Consider the following 21,664-nt stretch of genomic DNA (forward strand, 5'->3'; position numbering starts at 1 on the left):
ATCTGTCTAACGAATGCTTAGACATTTTTATACTATGAACCTATAACTCACTCCCGTTTTCGTGTTCAAAATGAATAGTCCGTCTAGTCTCCGTCTAGTCTAAAAAATATGTTTTATGTTAAAAACTATATAAGTAAAATATATTTAATTATATTCGCTCGAATTACATGAACTAATAAAACATAACTATTATGTGTAAAACATAAAACCAGCATAAATCGAAGATCCTTTTATTTATTGTGTTTTAAACTTATATATGTATGTATGTGCATNCTACTCAAAAACTGTGTATCAACCAAGATTAATAAACAAAAAAAAAACGAAAAATCGCACTTAAAAAACTATGAGTGTGTGATGAAAAAGCAAAAAACTTAACTCAAAAACGGCGTAGCAACCTAAAATACTGAAAAATCGGAAAATGTTATAAAAAAAAAAAAAAAAACTTTGTGAAAACTTCAAATACTGAAAAACGCGAAAACTTACACTCAAAAACGGCGTAGTGACTTAAAACACCGAAAAATTGAAAAACTTAATTTTACTATTAAGAGTTTTGTAATAACTAAAAATACTGAAATCAGAAAATTTAACTTTATACTCAATTTATAAGTACATAAAATTCGCCTAATTGCCCGAAATACCAGCGCAAATACCGCAAATAAATCAAAGTTTTAGAACTGAAAAATACAAAAACAAAAAATTGCTTAAAAAGTGCATTTGGCTTCAACTTACGAAAGCCTAACAGTTACACATAACTGTGTGAATAACTAAATCGCCTAATTGCCCGAAATACCGCAAATAAATCAAAGTTTTAGACCGAAAAATACAAAAACAAAAAATTGCTTAAAAAGTGCATTTGACTTCAACTTACGAAAAGCCTAACAGTCATACATAACTGTGTGAAAAACTTCGAACACAAAAGCAAAATTACAAAAGAGAAAAGTGTTATACCAAAATGCACCTTTTGCCATGGTACAATTATTCAAAGAACTGTGAGAGTGATAAATCTGAGTGTTAAATATGAATGTTAAACCACTGTTACTTAAGTTCGCGCTCAAACATATTTAACAGAAAAACATTGTTGCTGAACAACATAGAGTCGCTAACATAACAGACGTGTTAGCAGAAAAAACTGGTGTTGAAGTGAATGTTGCTTTGTTAACTTTGAATGTTGCTGTGCTTCGCTTGTTGCTATGTTAAATTTGTTGCGCTGTTGAACCCTGCGTGTTGCTATGTACCATAAGAACATTTCAAATTTTGAGTAATAACAAATTAAAAGACACTTAATTGAGTTACAAGCAAAGAATAAAAATATCGAAAAAATACAAGAAAGCAGACTAAACGGGCGAACCAAATAAAACCCGTGAAAATAACAAAAGATCTAAAATTGCACTGTCTTTAGCAGAGGCGCTAAGGGAGGCACGTAGTATACCATTTTTCGACGGACAAAGTGAGTACACAATTACCCAATATTTTTCCACCATTGACTTGGCCAAAGGATTTCATCAAATTTTCATGGCCAAAAGTGACGTAGAAAAAACTGCTTTTTCTGGTCCAAATGGACACTATGAATTGACGCGCATGCCATTTGGCCTGAAAAATGCGCCTGCCACATTCCAGCGTATGATGAACACGATTTTAGGTCACTATATTAATAAAATCTGCATAATTTACATGGATGACATATTAATATTTTCAACATCCATAAATGAGCATTTCGAGAGTTTAACCAAAATATTCAATCGCTTGTCCGAAAACAATTTAAAGATCCAATACGACAAATGCAATTTTCTATCAAAATATACAGAATTCCTGGGCCATATCATTACTCCGGAAGGCATTAAGCCGAATACCGAAAAAATAGAGGCTATGCAAAGAATAAAGTTACCAAGAACTGTTAAGGAGATTCAATCCTTTCTAGGTCTGACGGGATATTACCGTAAATTTATCAGAAATTACTCAATGATAGCTGCCCCTATAATAAAATATTTGAAGAAAAATGAAAAAAATCAGTACGAACGATATAGAGTTTATTGAAGCATTTGACAAATTAAAGCTTATAATGACCTCACCCCCACTTTTAGCCTTTCCTGACTTTTCAAAGAAATTTACGGTAACAACGGATGCCATTAATGTTGCGATTGGGGCGGTACTTAGCCAGAATAATAAGCCAATTTGTTTTGCCAGTCGCACATTAAACGGATTCGAAAAACGCTACCATACGTTGGAAAAGGAGCTATTAGCAATAGTGTGGGCGGTGAAACATTTCAGACCGTATTTGTTCGGGCGTTCATTTCTTGTCCAAACGGATCACAAGCCCTTAAAATGGCTATTTTCCATGAAGGATCCAAGCGCACGCATTCTACGGTGGAAAACTTTGCTTAGTGAATACGAGTTTGAAGTTGAATATATAAAAGGTAGGGAAAATAACGTAGCCGACTTTCTAAGTCGACAAAAAATAGATGAGGAGGAAAACTTAGACATCAAGTCTCTGTTTGAAAACTCCATTTCCCTATTTCTGATTCAATTGTGAACAAATATACAACTCAAATTCGACTAGTGAAAAGCAAAACCATAGCAAGCGAAGTAAAATATAAAAAATACCTTATAATCTATATAGCAGAATGTGACGTAAATAACAGCATTTATTTAGCAGACTTATTTAGAAGATACATAAAAAAGGGAACAATAGGAATCTATTCAGAATTACCCGATAACCTGTATAATATTGTCCAAGAAAGATTAATAAGTTTATTTTCAAATGATGGTAATATTAAATTTACCAAGTGCAGCTATATAGCATTAGACATCAGGAGTGAAGAAGAAATCTTGGAGGTAGTAGAAAAAATCCACATGGAAGGTAACCATAGAGGCGTATTAGAAAATTATGAGCAGCTGAAATTTAATTACTTTTATCCTAATCTCAAAAAGGTGATCAACAGATTTATCAACAAATGTGATGTATGTAATGAGAACAAATACGCAAGAAAACCGTTAAAACAATTGTTTAATTATACTGAAACTCCTAGCAGTCCTAATGAAATAGTGCACACAGACATATTTTATTGTTTCCGTACATGCTTTTTGACCACTATTGATAGGTTTGCTAAGCTAGCCTCCGTACCTAAATTGCCCGACAGAAATATGATCACAATTAGAATTAAACTACAGGAAAGATTTGCATGGCTAGGCAAGCCCAAAAAATTAATAATGGACAATGAATTTGACAATTCATTGATAAGATTATTCTGCCGCGAAAATGATATAATACTCCACTTCACTACTCCGAACAGTCATACTGGCAATGCAGACATTGAAAAACTGCATTCCACGATATTAGAACACATACGCATTTTAAAAAACACGGACAACACCTTGGAGGTAGAGGAAATTATGATTAAAGCCATTGGTTTTTATAATAATTCTATACACAGTTCAACCAACACAAAACCAATAGATTTCATCAACAGAAATGACATTAATTTTGAAAAAATTAAGAATAACGCTTACGAAAAGAAAAAGCAAACTATAGACAAAATTAACACAAGAAGAGAGAAAGTTCCAAATTTTGACAACGACAAAGTTTATATTAAAAATCCTCTAGCGAATAGGAACAAAGTTGCCAAAAGATTTGTAAAATTACCAAATAGTTACCCAAACAAAATTGACATAGCTCAGATCAAAAGGCCACATAAAAACTAGTAAATATTATCATTACTATAAATTAATACTATAATATAAATATATGTATACATGTGTACGTATCTTTAAGGGATGAAAAAAAAACTAATAAATATTATTTTTCTGTACTATGTTCATATATTTAAAATATGAAAAAACAGAAATTATGTTAAAATGTAATCAAAATATATTTTATAAATATTTTTATTAAACAAATTTCATATTACATACATGTAGATACAAATTTCGAAAACGGAAGCACAAAACGAAAAATTACGTTGGAAAGAAAACATGATACAATTAAATTTTAAATTATCAATATATAGTAATATCACAATATGAATGCCTCAGCATTTTTCGATTTATAAATGTATGTAAACGATAAAAAAGTTTTAACTTATCATTCGCAGAGACGCGAATCATTTTACGGAGGGCGAGTTATAGATGCTCATTAGTGCACTCATATATATTAATATAATAATATGTCACTCAACTTAAACTCCGAAAGAGTATTCACTTAATCATCTGTCTAACGAATGCTTAGACATTTTTATACTATGAACCTATAACTCACTCCCGTTTTCGTGTTCAAAATGAATAGTCCGTCTAGTCTCCGTCTAGTCTAAAAAATATGTTTTATGTTAAAAACTATATAAGTAAAATATATTTAATTATATTCGCTCGAATTACATGAACTAATAAAACATAACTATTATGTGTAAAACATAAAACCAGCATAAATCGAAGATCCTTTTATTTATTGTGTTATAAACTTATATATGTATGTATGTGCATAGATACGTATGTGCATAGATACATATATGTATACATAAGTGTCCGCATATATTCGCTGCAAAAAATTGTGCGACTAATCTCTAAAGAGAGTATTCCGAGATTACTCTCAATCGGGTACAATTGGGCATTAATTAGTCCCAACTAGTCTCATACAGGTACTAATGGAGGTCAATTAGTCTCGACTCATCCCTTAAGGGTATAATTGGATATCAATTAGCCCACAACTCATCTCTAACGGGTTCTATTAACGATTTAATGAAATTTCATGTGCGGCGTTGGCACACAGAGAGAGTATCCGCCTAACAAAACTGAGCACCCCGGTTCGAATCTCAGCTGGCGCAAATTTTTATTTTTATTTTTTAAAAGTGACTAGTCGCTTTTTACACCCGTTCGGGTATAAAGGTGAACAATTAGTCTCTTCATAGGACATGCTCGAACAAAAGCGATCAGTTCATTCCATATAAAGAGATCAAAAGTGGTATTAGTCGCATGCTCCATTGCGATTGCTCCCGGAGTCATCCCGGATTAGTCGCATTTTTTGCAGGGTTTTTTCTCGCCACTTGCTCTGTCGCTTCACTGCAGAAAACCAAGTTGTGGGGAAAACCCTGACGATATGCGTTCAATTGAAACCATGGATATCTTCAAAATATCGCAAATTGATGTGCAAATTTCAATTTCATATTAAATATATTTATGTATGCATGTACATATGTATGTACATATGTAAAAATTTAGTTTCGATTTAAAAAAATCGGATAAAGATTTTCTTTCGCCATTTATACACCTCTGATTTTAGTATTTATTAAAAAAAACTCAATGAAATTCAAAAACTATCTCTTCATTTGGTTTTACTCAATACCGATTTGAGCTGTCAGCACAGTGTTATCAAAAAAAGGCTATCAATGGGTAGGTTCAGAAGGCGCAGCAGTTGAACGCAACCGTTGCTAAAAAAAAGCAGTGATCGTTATGCGTCTTCTGATACACCAACACACCAACATGTTGTCTCAAATGATCAGAAAAATATTACTATCATCTAACACGCAACTATGCAGTTGATCAGAAGTACGCAACAACGCGTTCAGAAGGTGCAATCGCACCAGTTACTGAGCTGTTGCGCCTTCTGAACGTGGCCCAATGAAAATTCGTTTCTCTTGAAATCAAGTTATATGGGTGCGTACATATGTACATATTTCGAAATTTTTTTTTTTGTAAAGGCTCTCAAGAAAAACTAAAAATTCATATAAAATGTATGCACACTAAATGGAAAATAAATTTGCTTCTATAAAAAATTTCTTAAATCAGTATGCAGCTCTTAAGAAAAAAATGCTCGTACATCTCGTCGCTACCATGTCCAACTATCGAATGTGAAAATCGGCACTTTTCAAAATTTTGATTTGCCACTAATAATTTTATTTCGTATAGCAGCATTGCTTAAGCTGTTGTTTTTGACAACTTATTTGTTGGTTAATGACTGCAAATAGTTTTATAGAAAAGTAGAAACGAGAAATAATACTTTCATAAAAATATAAGTACATACATAGATTTAAAAAGCTGCTTGAATACAAAAGTTTTATGAAAATGTCACATTAAACAACTGTCTAAATCTACGTTATTTTCTATAAATAAGGCCGTCAACATTTCCTTACATCGTCAATTTCCATATTCTATGTTTACTCTTTCAATTTCACTGACCAGCGCCGCAAACGATATCAACTAGTAGGCTAACAACCAGAATTGAAATTTAATACGCAAGTACTTCCAGTACTACAAGTATACAGAGAGTAGATTTGCTACTCCCTTTTGGCAGCAGCAAATATCTCTCGTACGCGATGAGAGAAAGTAGAGTACCTACTTTGGTGGAGTAATAGCAAGTACGTCAAGTATTTACTCTCTCAACGCCAAGTAGTGTATGTATGCGGAAAAAGAGTAACACTGTGTTGGGAGTAGAGTACAATGCAAGGAGTACTTATTGAACGAAATGCGGCAAATACACTTGCGCGGGACTTTAATATATATGTATGTAAATGGGGCGTTCAATACCAAAACGGACGGGGTTCACACCTCATGTGTTTTATTTGTTTCAAATTTTTAAGGTTGATGCATTTTTAAGAACTTTACAGTACAAAAACAAAAACAAATCGAGTTAATAATTTTTCAAATATCTGGAGAACGGGGCGAGGAAAACATTCACACATACACACATCAAAATTCTGTATAAAAAGAAATATTAAAAAAAAATTTCTTGAAAAATTTTCACATACACATTTTTTGATAAAAAAATTTGTTTTTGAAAATATACCATCTCAAAAAAAGTTAAAAAATATTACAATGGTAGCTCTGAGTATTGCGCAATATTTAAGTATAGTATTATGGGGTGCAATCTACAATAAGTTGAGTTATGAATTTTTTTTTTGCGCCGAAGTTGAGTAAAATGAGTACATTACAAAGTTTTAAATTTTTTAAGTATGCAGTTTTGTAGCCCATTAAATTTTAGTTTAATAAAGTGCAAGTTTTAAGCTACTGCAAAATTGCGTTAATTTTTAATATTTTTCATGCTGACGGCTTTTTGCACTTTTTTCTTATGGAAGAAAATTCGAAAAACCGTTTTCACGGAAAATTAAAAAAAAAATAACGCCGGTTTTGCAATCGCTTAAGACTTGCACTTTATTATATTTATTCAGTCACCGACTAACTCTCTTGCCGAACAGTTGTGCCTAACAAGTGAATACCGCACTTGAGAAATTTCCGTGAGCATAAGTGCTATTTCCACGTATTTTTCCACACACTTGTTACTATACACACTAAATACAAATTACTTGGTTTGTAAAATATCTAAAATAATATCATTGCGTGTATTATATGGGTAAAATCCCCACGATTCCCTCGAGGAATCGATATAGCATACTTTCCGAAAGCATGCTAGTTTCCCCGAAGTCAAAACGTAAAAAAACTAATAGAGAAGTGCCTTTTCCACCACTATCAGATGTGACTCAGAATTACAATTGCAATGACCCAAAATTCATTATCATTAAATCCACCGACGTGGCCAACTCTTTATCAAAATACAGCGTTTTTGCTAAAAATAAGGCCATTGATGGCATTGGCACATAATACCTATCAGTGAGTATTCTACGCTGCTTGTAGCAAAATCTCTTAAATTTGCTGAGAAATTTATTAAGTGCAAGAACTTTGGCGGCCTATGTCCCGTCTCTGTGAGCTTTCACGACTCCCTTACTACTTGTAAAGGTACAATTTTCGACAAGAATTTGGCACATACGGATGAAAAAGAAATTCTGGAGGCTCTGAAATCGCAAGGTGTTGTGGGTTTGTACAAATTCACTAAAACTATTAATAATGTAAAAGTTCCTACAGGCAGAATAGTTCTATCGTTCAACCTATAAAAAGTTCCCCACACCATTGACATAGCATGGTATTCAATAAGAGTTGAGGAATACTTTCCTACTCCCATGAGATGCCGCTCATGCCAACTGCTAGGTCACACCATAAAAACAACACTACTTGTGAAACTTGTAACTTTCCACCACATAGCACACTACAATGTCAACGCACAATGTGCGCTAACTGTTTTGGGCCCCAATCCCGCATCCGCCAGAGACTGCCAAAGTACTTACAAGAGAAAGAGGTATTAAAACTAACAAGTAATTTTTAGCAAAAAAAAACCGACTTCAACTCTCATATAAAAAAAAAATATATATATATATATCTCATGATCCACTGATCGGATCTTAACCAGATTAGTATGACGTGATCCAAAGTTATGCGGTAACTAACAAAAAAAAAATAAAAATATATATATATTCCGACGAACTGATAACCTCCTCCTTTTTTGGAAGTCGGTTAAAAACTCAGAACAAATGCAATTATGCTGAAGCAAGACGTCTATACAAACTACAAAACCCCATCGACCTAAACAGTGATCGGTCTTCTACCACATTGTGGTAGATCTACCACTTTTTTGAGCATCTACCACTTCTACCACACAAGGTCTGAAGTCTACCGCATATTCGCGTTTTTGAGTACCTAGTTTTATTTTTGCTCGACATAATTTTTTCTATGTTTTTAATTTTGGGAGCAAAAATTGTCCAACACTAAACACAATGTGATAACAAGAATGAGAATATCGCATTCCCGGCGGCGCACAGTGGTCCAATCTGCTCTAGTAGGGTAATTTAAGTATTATATTAAGAACTAAGATAGATATCGGGATGAAATTTTGCACAAATTNTTCTATGTTTTTAATTTTGGGAGCAAAAATTGTCCAACACTAAACACAATGTGATAACAAGAATGAGAATATCGCATTCCCGGCGGCGCACAGTGGTCCAATCTGCTCTAGTAGGGTAATTTAAGTATTATATTAAGAACTAAGATAGATATCGGGATGAAATTTTGCACAAATTATGTTTGAATGACTAACAACTTCTGCTCATAAAATGGGTAAGATCGAATAGCGACCACGCCTACCAACCATATAATTAAAAAATCGTTAAATTTTTCGTCAATTTCTGGTATATTTTTTAAGCACTTGGGAACGGTTATAGATACCTGCATACCTAAAACTTTTTTAACTATTTGGATTAAAAAGTTAAGAATATTGATGAAAATTTGTTGATTTTTTTTTAAATTCTGTACACAGTTTGACTTTGATTAAAGCATGAACCGAATTTTTATAAATAACACTGTGAGACAAATGGTAGGGGTCAGTGATCGGGAAGGGTTCAGACTACCGGGGAAAGTTATATCGGTAAAAAAGAAGTTATACGTGTCCCGGCGTTTCGCTGGGTCACGTCTAGGAATCGAGATATATCGATTTGAAGTTAGTAACTATCATATAGGGGAAATTGTCACCTTTGGTGGTCTTTTTTTTGACATAACTCGAGAACCACTAGTCCGATTTTGCTCAAACAAATTTAAAAAAATTAAAAATTACAATTCCTTTAATCTGTTCATATAACGTTTTTCTATATAATCAACAGTTTTGCCGGTAAAAATAAATGTATGAAGAAAAAAAATATTTTTTGCCTAAAATATTAAATTTTTTTATTTTTTAAATTCATAAAAAATCCAAAACGGAAAAAAGGCAAGTCGTATTACTTTCACGCAAAGTCACATAACCTTTAAGCAAAATGAGACATAGATCATGAAAATCGATGGACGCGTTTCGCTTTTATTCACAATTAAGTGAAGGTATCTCATTTTGACAAGAATATTGATTTTATGTTTCAATGAATTTGGATAATATTTATTATATATTATTTATTATTAACACGTAAAATTAAAAATCATTACAGGTAATTATTAGGTTATTACATAGATACATAGGTTATAAAAATCGATGAACGCAAAACTTATATTCGTTTGTTTACGTGACACTTCTGAGAACTCGATTCTCTTATTTTCCATTCATCTTTAGATATATGTCAGTTGTTAGAATTATGCAATTGTGAAATTTCTTGCATGACTAATATAAATATTAAGTAAGACTAATTAACCTATATTCTTAGAGATGCTAGAAATGAATTTATGAAAAGAAAATTTTAAGGAGAGTATTAAAATTTAAGATAGATCTTTGTTACTTTCCATATCAAACAGTACGTGAATATATGTTAATCACAATGCTTATAGCAATTGAAGCAATTTTTCCACAAATTTACTATTAAAATTTTTTGTTAAAACTCTTGTTACAATAATTTTAATTGATTTATTGTAATAGCATTTGTAGCTATGATTGATGGCTGTATAATTGGCCGTTTTTATAGATTTTTTAAGTGAAAGAAATACTGAAATAAGAAATCGATTAGAATCAAATAAATCGAATCTCGCAGTCGATTATTCGATCACAAACTTAGAACACACAAATTGTGACAAGTCTATTTCAAATTCGAGCCAATCCTCATTTGCAACAAACCGCTCACTTTTTCGGAAAACTTTTGTCCACTTTAGGTCCAAATTCTGAATTAGGCTTCGCACGTATGATTTTAATTTATCAAATTTGATTCTATCACTAGATCTTAAACTGATATTACCAGGTACAAAATCCATTATTCCATCAAGTCTTTCATTTTTAGGGGTCGACAGCCAAAAATCAAAAATTTTCTGTCTTAACATTTTGGGAGTCATTTTAAAAATTGAAAATAAATGTGTGGGTGCCGTAGCTAGCCGCAGAATTTTTGTATGGATTCTATTAGTATATACATCAATTGAGATAATAAGTATAGTAAGTGATCTATATTCCGCCATATAAGAAAGATTTCGTCTACAAAAACAAAAATAATAATAGGGTAGTTTAAGGAGCTTTTCGGCCGGTTTAATAAAAAGCAAACAACGTTTCTTTTTCCTCCTACGCGTTTCGATGTTTTTCACATCTTCCTCAGGGAGTCTGGTGTTTATTGAAAACAAAACATAAAAAAAAACAATTAGGCACACATGTATATAAATAAAAATTATAACAAGTACAATACGTTGGTGTAACAATTTTTCCAGCAAAACATAACTTCATTGAACATCAAACAAAGAAAAAATATATCAAAAATACACACTGATATCAACTTATTTAAATTTAAGTGTACTTCTGCTCGTCTGTTCTCCTATAGAACATTATTGCGGTCCTGTATGCGCAATTTATATTGTCGACGTCTTCCTTAAAATTCATTGCATTCTGTATTTTTTGTTGTATTCGCAAACTTTCTAATGTAAGTCGCGTTCTATCTCTGTTCTCCGCATCTAATATTTTCGCGTTTTCAAAGTCTGCTGTATGCCCACTATTCGTTAAATGTTGTGCTAATGCAGTCGTTGTCTTCTTAGGTTTGTTCCACACGAGCCCGCGGGTACACGCGGCTGCCCAAAACAGCCCAGAAAGCGTTCCTCACGCTAGAAAAATGGGTAATAGAGAGCGAATACGTTCCACTTTTGGATCGTAAATGTCTTCTTCTTTGTGCACGAAACAGCCCGGACTTTTTTTCCGGGCACAAATGTGCAAAAGGGCAATTTGAAATAACAGCTGTTGTTGCTTAAGTCCGAAAGCAAATTTTATAAAAACAAAAGTGGAAAACATCATAGAATTTTTAGAAAATGTATTTATTTGGTAATTTTATTAGCCATATAAGATAAATACATGTAAAATCATTGTTTACAGCTGATATGTTGATTCCGGGCACGAAATGTGGTTTTTTGCGTTCCTCACGCTCTGGGCACTTTTGGCGCGTCTTGGCACATTTTTGACACTTGTAAAAGAGAGTAACTTATTTTTACGCTCTAATTACCGGAGCAGCCCGGAAAGCGTGGGGAACGAAGCTCTTATTTCTTGCGTCCGTTTTATATTCGCTTATTCTAATACCGAGAGCGCGCTTCGTTCTGCCTATGCATATTTTATTGCATGCTTCGCTAGCTTTACCATTGCATTTGATTTCGTAAACCACGTTATGTTGCTGTTCTTTGTTTATTTCGTCTTTTGTTTTGCTAAAAATTCTATTGATCGTTCTATGTGGTTTAGGTGCAAATGTTATGTTTTTGTTTTGGATGCTTTTTCGTATTGTTTTACTGTCCGTTAATCCTTGTATATAAATATGTTACGCCTGTGTATCTTTTGTTGTTTGTAGTTTCGGGTTGAGTGTGGAAATGCTCTGCTTTTGGCTTGTTTTTCGCTGTTGCTATCAACCTCTCAACAGCTTTGTGTGGATACCCGTTTTTATGCAATATGTTTCTAATTTTCCTGCTGTTGTCTTTTCTGAATTCCTGGTCACTTAAGGCGTAGATTTTCTTAACCCTCTAGTAGGCCAATTTTTTTATGAGTTGAAAAATTCAGGAATGGGTGAGTTTAGCACGAGAAATCCAAAACTGATGTCCATTTCGATCTGTGACAGTAACTTTTTCCTACAGGGGAGAAAAACAAAGACTGTCTGGAGACGGGCTTGCCGATATACTTACACATATTTTCAGCTTTCTCTTACACATTGTTGACGTACGAACCGGCGATGCCGTCTGCAGACGGTCAAAAATGCAAAACTGGGGTTTTATATGTTGGCAAGCCGGTCTGTAGACGGTCTGTGTTCGAAAGCAATTTTCTCCATTTCGAATGGTGACATAATTATAAAACTTATATTAAAATACGGTGCTTTTAACAACGAAATCCACAGAATTTTTTTATATCAAAAAATTTTTCAAAAGAAAAAATTTCTTTAATTACGAAATTACTAAATAGCAAGAAATAATTAATTTTAACCGTATTTTCAAAATCGGTAATTCAACTGCCGATTAAAATAAAACGGATTGACCTAACGGATTAAAATTTACTTCTCCGTAAGGGTACGATTTTTGTCTAAAGATCGTGCCTTACGAATATAAAAAAAAATTATTATAGGTGCACTAAAAAGGTGTTTAGTTAACGACCGTCTGGAGGCGGTTCTGCCTACTAGAGGGTTAATGAGGTTGATGCTGTAATTCGTCTTTTGCCTCCACGGATGGTTGGAATGATAATTGATCATTCTGGAGGATGCTACAGATTTCGCATACCAATTCGTTTTTATTATGTTATTTGAACGGTGAATTTCTACATCTAGGAAGGCTAACTTGTTTCCGTCTTCTACTTCAGTGGTGATTTGGATTTTGCTGCGTTGCGAATTAAAAACTTTTAAGATTTCTTCCACGTCATTTTTCCTTACGATAGCGAATATGTCATCTACATACTTATTTATGTATTTGATATATATGTCCTTAGTGTTAAGTTCAGCGATGCTGTCGTCAAGTATTTTATCTAAAACAATGTCGGCTACAGTTGGCGATAAGGGGTTCCCCATTGGCATTCCATGACTTGTTGATAGTATGTTCCATCATATAAAAATTAATTATTATCTCGCAGGCAGAATTCTAAGGTCGTTAAAAATTGTTTTCTTGTGAGCGTGGTATGGCGAATTGAACGGGTATATTCGTAAATAGGGATACCACGAATGAAACAAGGATTTCGTCTTTTTCAATCCTAATGTTTTTAAATCTGTCTTTAAGTTGGAACGAATTGTTGACATTGTATTCGTGGAAAACGATTTCCTTAAGTGTATGTCCTATAAATTTTGAGTTTGTAGCATGGTACGTTAGTAGAGGCGGAAATCGGTCTGATCGGTGTATTTTCTTTATGTATCTTCGGAAGTCCATATAGTCTTGGTGCTGTAGCTGCAGTGCATGTCAATTGGTATTTTTTATGATTGTCAATATTTTTCTGTTTGTATAAGTCATTAACTATGTTGTTGTTTCTTCGTAGCAATTTTTGTGTTATGTGCATTCGAATAGTTTTATAGGTATCCCGGTCGCTTAGAAGACCTTTAATTTTTTCCTTATATTCAATCTTGCCCATCATTACCGTTCTATTTCCTTTATCAGAGTTTGCAATCACGACAGAGTATTTGTATTGTTTTATTAATCGTCTTGTATCTTCTTATATTTTTAGTACGAATTTTTCTTTTGGATCGTTCTTCAATTTATTTTTGAATGTATTAATTTTAGAAGCTATAACTACCAAAGGTGCCCCACTCTTGATTCACTGATTAAATAATTATTTACAAGAAGTGTAACGCCCTTTTTAACAGGGGAAAAAGAGACAGGCAAAATCCACAAGCTTTGAAGAATTTACTAAAAAACTAAACCCTAGTTCCTCTATTCAATACATATGGAAGGGGATAAAAACTCTGACGGGGACATATCAGGCTTATAATATTCACTCATTAACTATAAATAACAATATAATCACGAACTTACATTCAATTTCATTAGAATTTGCACAGAAAATTTTAAATTTTCGGAAACATCTAACTTTCCACCCCAATTCATAGCCTTTTCCAACAATATACCTTACATGCGTGCAGCCGATACCATGTACCGCCTTGCTCTTTTTCTTGAAAATAGTATCAGCAGAGCTGGGTAAATGCAATTACATTACAATTACAATTACATTCCTCAGTAATTGTAATTAGGATTCAATTCCTTCAGTGCACAGCAAAGGAATCGATTACTTTTTCAATTCCTTGAAGTAATTTCAAATGGAATTGTTTTTTTCTTTTATTCCATTACAAGGAATTTCATATTGTAATTGGAATAAATTACGTGCTAGTAATGTAATTTTTTTTTAATTCCTTTGAAAGGAATTGAAAATGTAATTTTTTTCCAATTCCTTTGAAAGGAATTGAAAATGTAATTGATTTTTTTCGAATTCCATTCCTCAAAGTAATTGAAAAAGTAATCGAAAAATTTATAAAAAAAAAAGTTTTTACTGTTGAATTGCAATAGCTTTGTTAAATTTCTTGGTTGGTAACTGCCTTGAATAAATAACTTATACCTAAGTAGTATTACTAATTGGACTTTAAGAAAACTGAATAACTTAAACTGTAGCTGTTCAGTTTATAGGGTAACGGTTAAAATTTCCAAATCCTACCGCGCAGGCATAACTTGCCCGGACTGTTGCTGCCTTGGGCACTGCTGTTCTCTTGGACTAATCCCTGCGTATCTATAAAAATGCACTGAATTAATTGTGTATATTATGGTACCCTTAATTCTACCCAAAAAGGCGTGCCTTCTGGGGCCTTTGAAGTACTCTTACTGGTATCCTGCCTTACAAATGAGGATAGAGTCCGCTTGAATTACGAGCCCTGTCGGACTGGAGATCCTACCTCCTAAGAGTTTTATAAACAAATTGCATTGCTATGGCTAAATTTTGATGATAACACTGTAACGACGCTAAAATTACAAAAAAAAACGCTGAGAGACGTAAAATTAATTTTAAGTAGTATGTTACGGATCTGTATACCGTTTTTTTTAGATAAGGTCATTTAGTACGGTTGCCAAACGTACTGATTTTATCAGTACAGTACTGATTTTTCAACTTTCGTACTGGTTTTTTTTTTCATTCCTTCAATCAGTATGCTAATGTCCTGATTTTTTTTAATTTGTACTGATTTGTACTGATTTTTCAATTCTGAGCAATCAAATTTGTAATAGGGTTCTTCCCACCAAGCTTGGTACGCTCTAACTCGGTGATCGGTAATTTTTGCCCATGTATTTTGTTTGTGTAATATTATTTTACACAAACAAAGTACTTTACGATTTGCTTAAGATTTTTACATAACGTTGGAACTTTCTTATAATTTACTGTTAAAAGTAAGAAGAAAATAATTTAATTATAGTTGACATGTTTTAGGTAATGTTTGATATGCGCAAGAAATTAATACAAAAGAGCAATCGTTTTATGGGCATATTGCAGGTCATTACCTACCAGTTGCGAAAATATCATGGCGTATAATTTATTTAAAAAGAGGGCTGAAATTTTTTGCCGAGTGTTGTTAGTTATCTCGAAAATAACTTTCAGTTTAATAATAACAAATTTGAATAATTGAATGGCTTTGCCTACAACTTACAATTCGTTTTTCTCAATTTACTGACTCAATTTAGATACTCTTTTTGGCGAATTCTTAGTCTTTCAAAGTTTTTGCGCAGTTAAAATAAGTAATTTAAGCTATGAGGAAATACGGATGCAGTCCTTAAATAGAGGTATCTTTCCACAGTTTGAATAAATATGTAATTTTGTTTTTTCAATACCACGTTTAAACGAAGCAGATGAAAGGAACTTACTTAAGTATAAAGTTTGCTTCCTGGCGAAAAGAGAGAAACCGATTAAAATTTTAGAAAGTGAACCTCAAATTAAAAGTAATATTAAAATATAATGTTTAGAGTTCTTTGACTATTTAAACACTGAAAGTGGAAATGATCTTATTATTGCTATTAAAAAATTTCATATATATAAAATAATTTATTGGCTCCTGTGATGATATTCTAAAGGTATTTCATACTACATGTTAATGTGTATACTCATATTAAAAAGAATAACATTTTTATTTTTTGTGAACAACATTTCATTTATATACCAAGATATTATTAAAAATAAGTACTCTGGCGTTTTAAAGTATTATCTGCTAGTGACATTCATAATTCTGCTTGGAATATAAGTGTACTGAAAAGTACTGATTTTTATAGCATAAAAAAGTCGAATGTACTGATTTCGCGCCAAAAAAATCTGGCAACCCTATCATTTAGTCAAGTTATTTTCATTTTAAGTTTTCATTGCGAATGAAAAAAATTCACACTTTAACATGGTCATACGGTCATGTACGATATAGCGTATGAGTAACATTATTTCCTGCTAGTATTCAAAAAATTATGGCACTCTCACTTAACTCTTGCAAACTTGTTTATTTATAAATCGATTTTCATCATTAGTAGTATTTTAAGCCGCAAAACAAGCAGATATTGGCTAGTCTATACTAATATATATTTTGAAAGCCGTTTTTTTCTGTTCGCAAAGCTCGAGAAAGGCCGTACCGATTTTTTTTAAATTTCGGAATCTACTACAGACTTTCCAAGGATGGTTCCCATACAAACCGAATTTTTCAAACTGCATATATTTGTGGTAGAGGACTAGAACTGGGTATGGGGATATATACATATATAAGATCAATTCCCTACTCATGGTGAAAAATTTGCATGGTTGGAGAATGGGGCGTGGCACCTCCCATATAAACCGAACTTTTCATATTGCATATCTCTGGAAGTGTTCATGGTAGCCTTTTTAAAACTCTTTAGTTTGACACCCACATGTCAACGTTTCACTTACTTTATCAATTTAACTGAGTTACAATTTCCAAATAAGTGGCAGCCCCCCTCAAAAATATTTCCAACAGTTATCTTTCTTAAACCTCTTTAATTTGATACCCATATTGTAATATTTTATTTATTTTATCAATGTAATTTAGTTAAATTTTCAAACAGATTGCAACCCTCCTCAAACACATTTTCGGCAGTAAGCCTTCTTAAAACCCTTTGGTTTGACACCCACATGACAATATTTCATTTATTTTATCAATTTGACTGAGTTAAAATTTTCAAATAGGTGGCAACCCTCATCAAAAATACTGCTAACAGTTATTTTTCTTAAACCTCTTTAACTTGATACCCATATTGTAATAATTCATTAATTGTATCAATATAATTGGGTTTAAAAATTTTAAAATAGGTGGCAACCCTCCAAATTTTTGCGATATCATTGGTTCTGGTATTATACCGAATAATAAAAAAAAAATTATTCAAATCGGTTCAGCCGTTCTCGGGTTTTGATGACCGTGACATACGAACACAACATTTTTATATATATAGATATACACAGAAGATGTCCANCGATATAATTGGTTCTGGTATTATACCGAATAATATAAAAAAAAAATTATTCAAATCGGTTCAGCCGCTCTCGAGTTTTGATGACCGTATCATACGAACACAACATTTTTATATATATAGATATACATAGAAGATNGGCAGTAAGCCTTCTTAAAACCCTTTGGTTTGACACCCACATGACAATATTTCATTTATTTTATCAATTTGACTGAGTTAAAATTTTCAAATAGGTGGCAACCCTCATCAAAAATACTGCTAACAGTTATTTTTCTTAAACCTCTTTAACTTGATACCCATATTGTAATAATTCATTAATTGTATCAATATAATTGAGTTTAAAAATTTTAAAATAGGTGGCAACCCTCCAAATTTTTGCGATATAATTGGTTCTGGTATTATACCGAATAATATAAAAAAAAAATTATTCAAATCGGTTCAGCCGCTCTCGAGTTTTGATGACCGTATCATACGAACACAACATTTTTATATATATAGATATACACAGAAGATGTCCAATGTGTGCTTTCGATTTTATTCTTTGACCACAACAAAAATTCCACGTTGTACATTCGTGAATGAACTTTCAGTTTCTCTATTACTTTTACAATTCCTTTGAGTAATTGAAAAAACTAAAGTACTCTTGCAATTCCAGGTAATGGAATTGAAAAAAAAAATCAATTACGTTTTCAAGTCCCTTCAAAGGAATTGGAAAAAAAATTACATTACTAGCACGTAATTTATTCCAATTACAATATGAAATTCCTTGTAATGGAATTAAAAAAGAAAAAACAATTACATTTGAAATTACTTCAAGGAATTGAGAAAGTAATCTATTCCTTTGCTGTGGATTGAAGGAATTGATTCCTAATTACAATTCCTTGTAATCTGTAATTGGGAGTAATTTAATTCCTAAAGGAATCATTACGACCCAGCTCTGACGCCTCTGCATGAACCCCTATGAATTTTTATTGCGATAGTCGCTTAGAGACTAAAATAGTCGAGTATCGAAGGTTTGTGTAGACTTGTGTACGAAGGGCCTTAAGCCGTAGCAGACCTTATCAAGCCCCTTTCTTGTTTATTTAGATTCCAGTACATATCCGGCCGGATACTAGCTAAAATCCGGACGGATTTCCGGATTTCTATTAAAAATCTAGTTCAGAAATTTATTTATTTTTGTATTTTTATAATCCAATTTAATATTAGCTACCATTAGTAGTTAAAGTAAACAATTTTAATATTTTTAATTAGGATAAGAACCATCTCCGATTTATCGGTCAAAAATATATTTCTATGCGATGTGGCTTACCACGATTTCTTAACCATTGCCAAATATCCTGGTGAGCTCCCTCTTCAAAAGAAGCTTTACCCAGTTTTTGGCTGTATTGATGTCGAGTTTTGAAACATGGGTCACAAAATATCACAACAAGGGGACGATACGGGAAGCGGACGATATGTAAGCATGCATATTAGTACGATTTTCATCACATTTTTTAATAAAAATACATCAACCACGCGTTTTTGCTTATCGGAATTCAGTGTTTTTCATTTTTTGTCTTTGACGTTCCTCCTATATTTACCAAGAATTACACAGGCATGCAATATTTAAATTTTGTTTCCCCCTTCCAATAATTATGTTATTTTTTGGTTTTTTTCTAGAACGTCGAGATTTTTTTTTTATTGGTGACATATATATTTTCGGATTTTTAACAATTTGCATGAAAAGCCAAAAATTAATTAATTTTGAATAAAGAGACTAGTTAAATCAGAAAAACTTAAGTAATTTCGAAGTTAACGCTAGTAATGCGCCTTAACGCTAAGAAAATAACTTTTATCAATTTTCTTAGCGTTAGTTTCGAAATAACATACGTTTTTCTAATTTACTTAGTCTATTTATTGGTATTTTTAACTTATACTGTTGAATTTTAAGTAAAAATTCAATTTTAAATTTATTAATTTTTGGCTTTTTCATTACCAATAAAAAACAAGTAAGAAAGTCAAAGTTCGGGCGGAGCCGAACATTAAATACCCGGCGCAAGTATTAAATATATGTTTTTTCACCTTTCCGAAAGCTACCGCTAGATGGTAAGCCGGGGTGTATCAATTTTGAGTAAATTAGCGTCCTTAAATTTCGAAATATTGAAGTTTCAAGCATTTCTGAAATTTACCGTTATATGAAAAGCGGTCGTAATTTTAGTCCGATTTAAATAATTAACGTTTTGCTTTTATGTGGCAAGCAAAATAAAAATACCGAGTTTGGTACAAATTGGTAGAACGGTTACCGATATTCATATATGTGATCATAAGTGGGCGGTGCCACGCCCATTTTCCAAAATAAATTAGCTTTAATATTTACTGATTTATCGAAGATTTTGTATTTCTCTAAATTGCCGTTATATGGGATGTGGGCGTGGTTATTGTGCATTTATGTATAAATTTGTCTATATCTATCTCGATTCGTTTTGGCTGTTACATACAACCGTTATGTGAACAAAATTAATATATCCTTGTGCACAAGTGCCCTGGGGCATAAAAATCTCGATGTGCTAGAAAAAGCCAAATATGTATTTAAATTTAACACACTGAGATATTCAAAAATAAAAAAATTTAAAATTCGCAGGCCTGTGTAATCTATAAATCAGGGTTGCAGGCGGAAGTCATATTTTTAATACAGGATTATTTTAAAACTTGGATTCCAAATGAGAAATTTTGTAATCTTAATTACGTATTGTAACAATAATGCGAAATTTACAAAGGGCAGCAGTCTACCGGATATCCGATCGGATATTCGAATCCGGCTCTTTACATGGTATCCGGAATCCGGTTATCCGGAAAAATCTCTATTACAAGACTGGTGCCAAACGAAAAGTGTTTGAGATAGCTTTTCTGATTTTTTCTTTTTGAATAGGTGCCTTCTAACAAAAATTATACCTAGTTGTTTATAAATTAATGAGCAGCTCCTAAACCATTAATCTGGTAGTTTGTTTACATAGATGATGGCAAACTTAATAACCTCACTAATTTAAGAAGAAATTTAAAATTTTGTTGGCAATGTGGTTACCCAAAAGAAATTTGTATTGATTGGGAGCACTTCAGATCTCAAAAAGACGAAATGTGGCTATATCTCAAAAACTTGTTGCGTTTCCAACAACAAAACACCTACTAGATTGCAACGTAGCAACTTTACACCTAAAATGTTACAAATAGTGCAGTCCCCAGTTATTTCCACTTGGTTACGATTTATGTAAAAACTATTTCAAATAATTTCTTTTATTTACGCATGGATTTTTAAATAATATTATAATAGCACGAAAATTTCCTGAATTTTTCAGAGGCGGTGAATTTTCGTTCTTCATCACCGATGACATCCGTAACATCCGCTTCGATCACACCCGTGGAGAGAACTCGGACGTTTCGAAATAAACACCACCACGAACATCATTGGGGACCATTTTTTGAAGAACCCCCCAATTCGACAGCGGCAGGCGAAAATTCTATCTCAGCGCACCTATTCACAGAGGCTGCACTGAACTGTCGAGTGGGAATGCTAAAGGATAAAACTGTAAGTTACTTAAAGTACTGTTACCTTATCTATCTTTTTTGTCCGATCAGTTCAAATTTATTTTATTTTATGTTTGTAGGCTAGTCTGATCTTTTCAGTTCTTGTGCGAATAAAACTACTTTATTCCACTTTTCACCCGACGTTTCGCTAAAACTTTTTTAGCATCCTCAGGGGTAGTGTTTATTTTATCTGTTACAACAAATATACAAAAATACAAAAAAACACACACATTAAGTATTAACCGAAAAAACAAGAATGTATACATATATAACAACAAATTGAATTTAATGACAAACCAACTTACATCGTTTAGATATTCAAACATAGATATGTATATGTATAAATACTTAATCACTAAAAAAAGAAAATATATCCATACCACTTGATGTGGTAGTTTAG

At 32.6% G+C, this 21,664-nt stretch overlaps 1 protein-coding gene across 1 annotated transcript in view; it reads left to right on the top strand.

Annotated features, from left to right (window-relative positions):
- dpr18 (defective proboscis extension response 18) overlaps positions 1-21,664 on the top strand; it is a gene marked incomplete at its 3' end in the record, with an annotated part of 204,664 nt that overhangs the window by 118,766 nt on the left and 64,234 nt on the right. The window contains exon 5 of the mRNA XM_017613081.1: positions 21,036-21,265. Coding sequence (XP_017468570.1) covers positions 21,036-21,265 — 230 coding nt within the window. The remainder of the gene's footprint in view (positions 1-21,035; positions 21,266-21,664) is intronic.

This window comes from Rhagoletis zephyria, unplaced genomic scaffold (assembly GCF_001687245.7).
Source record: "Rhagoletis zephyria isolate East Lansing unplaced genomic scaffold, Rhagoletis_zephyria_1.1 Rzeph_scaffold_00609, whole genome shotgun sequence".
Lineage (NCBI taxonomy): Eukaryota > Metazoa > Arthropoda > Insecta > Diptera > Tephritidae > Rhagoletis > Rhagoletis zephyria.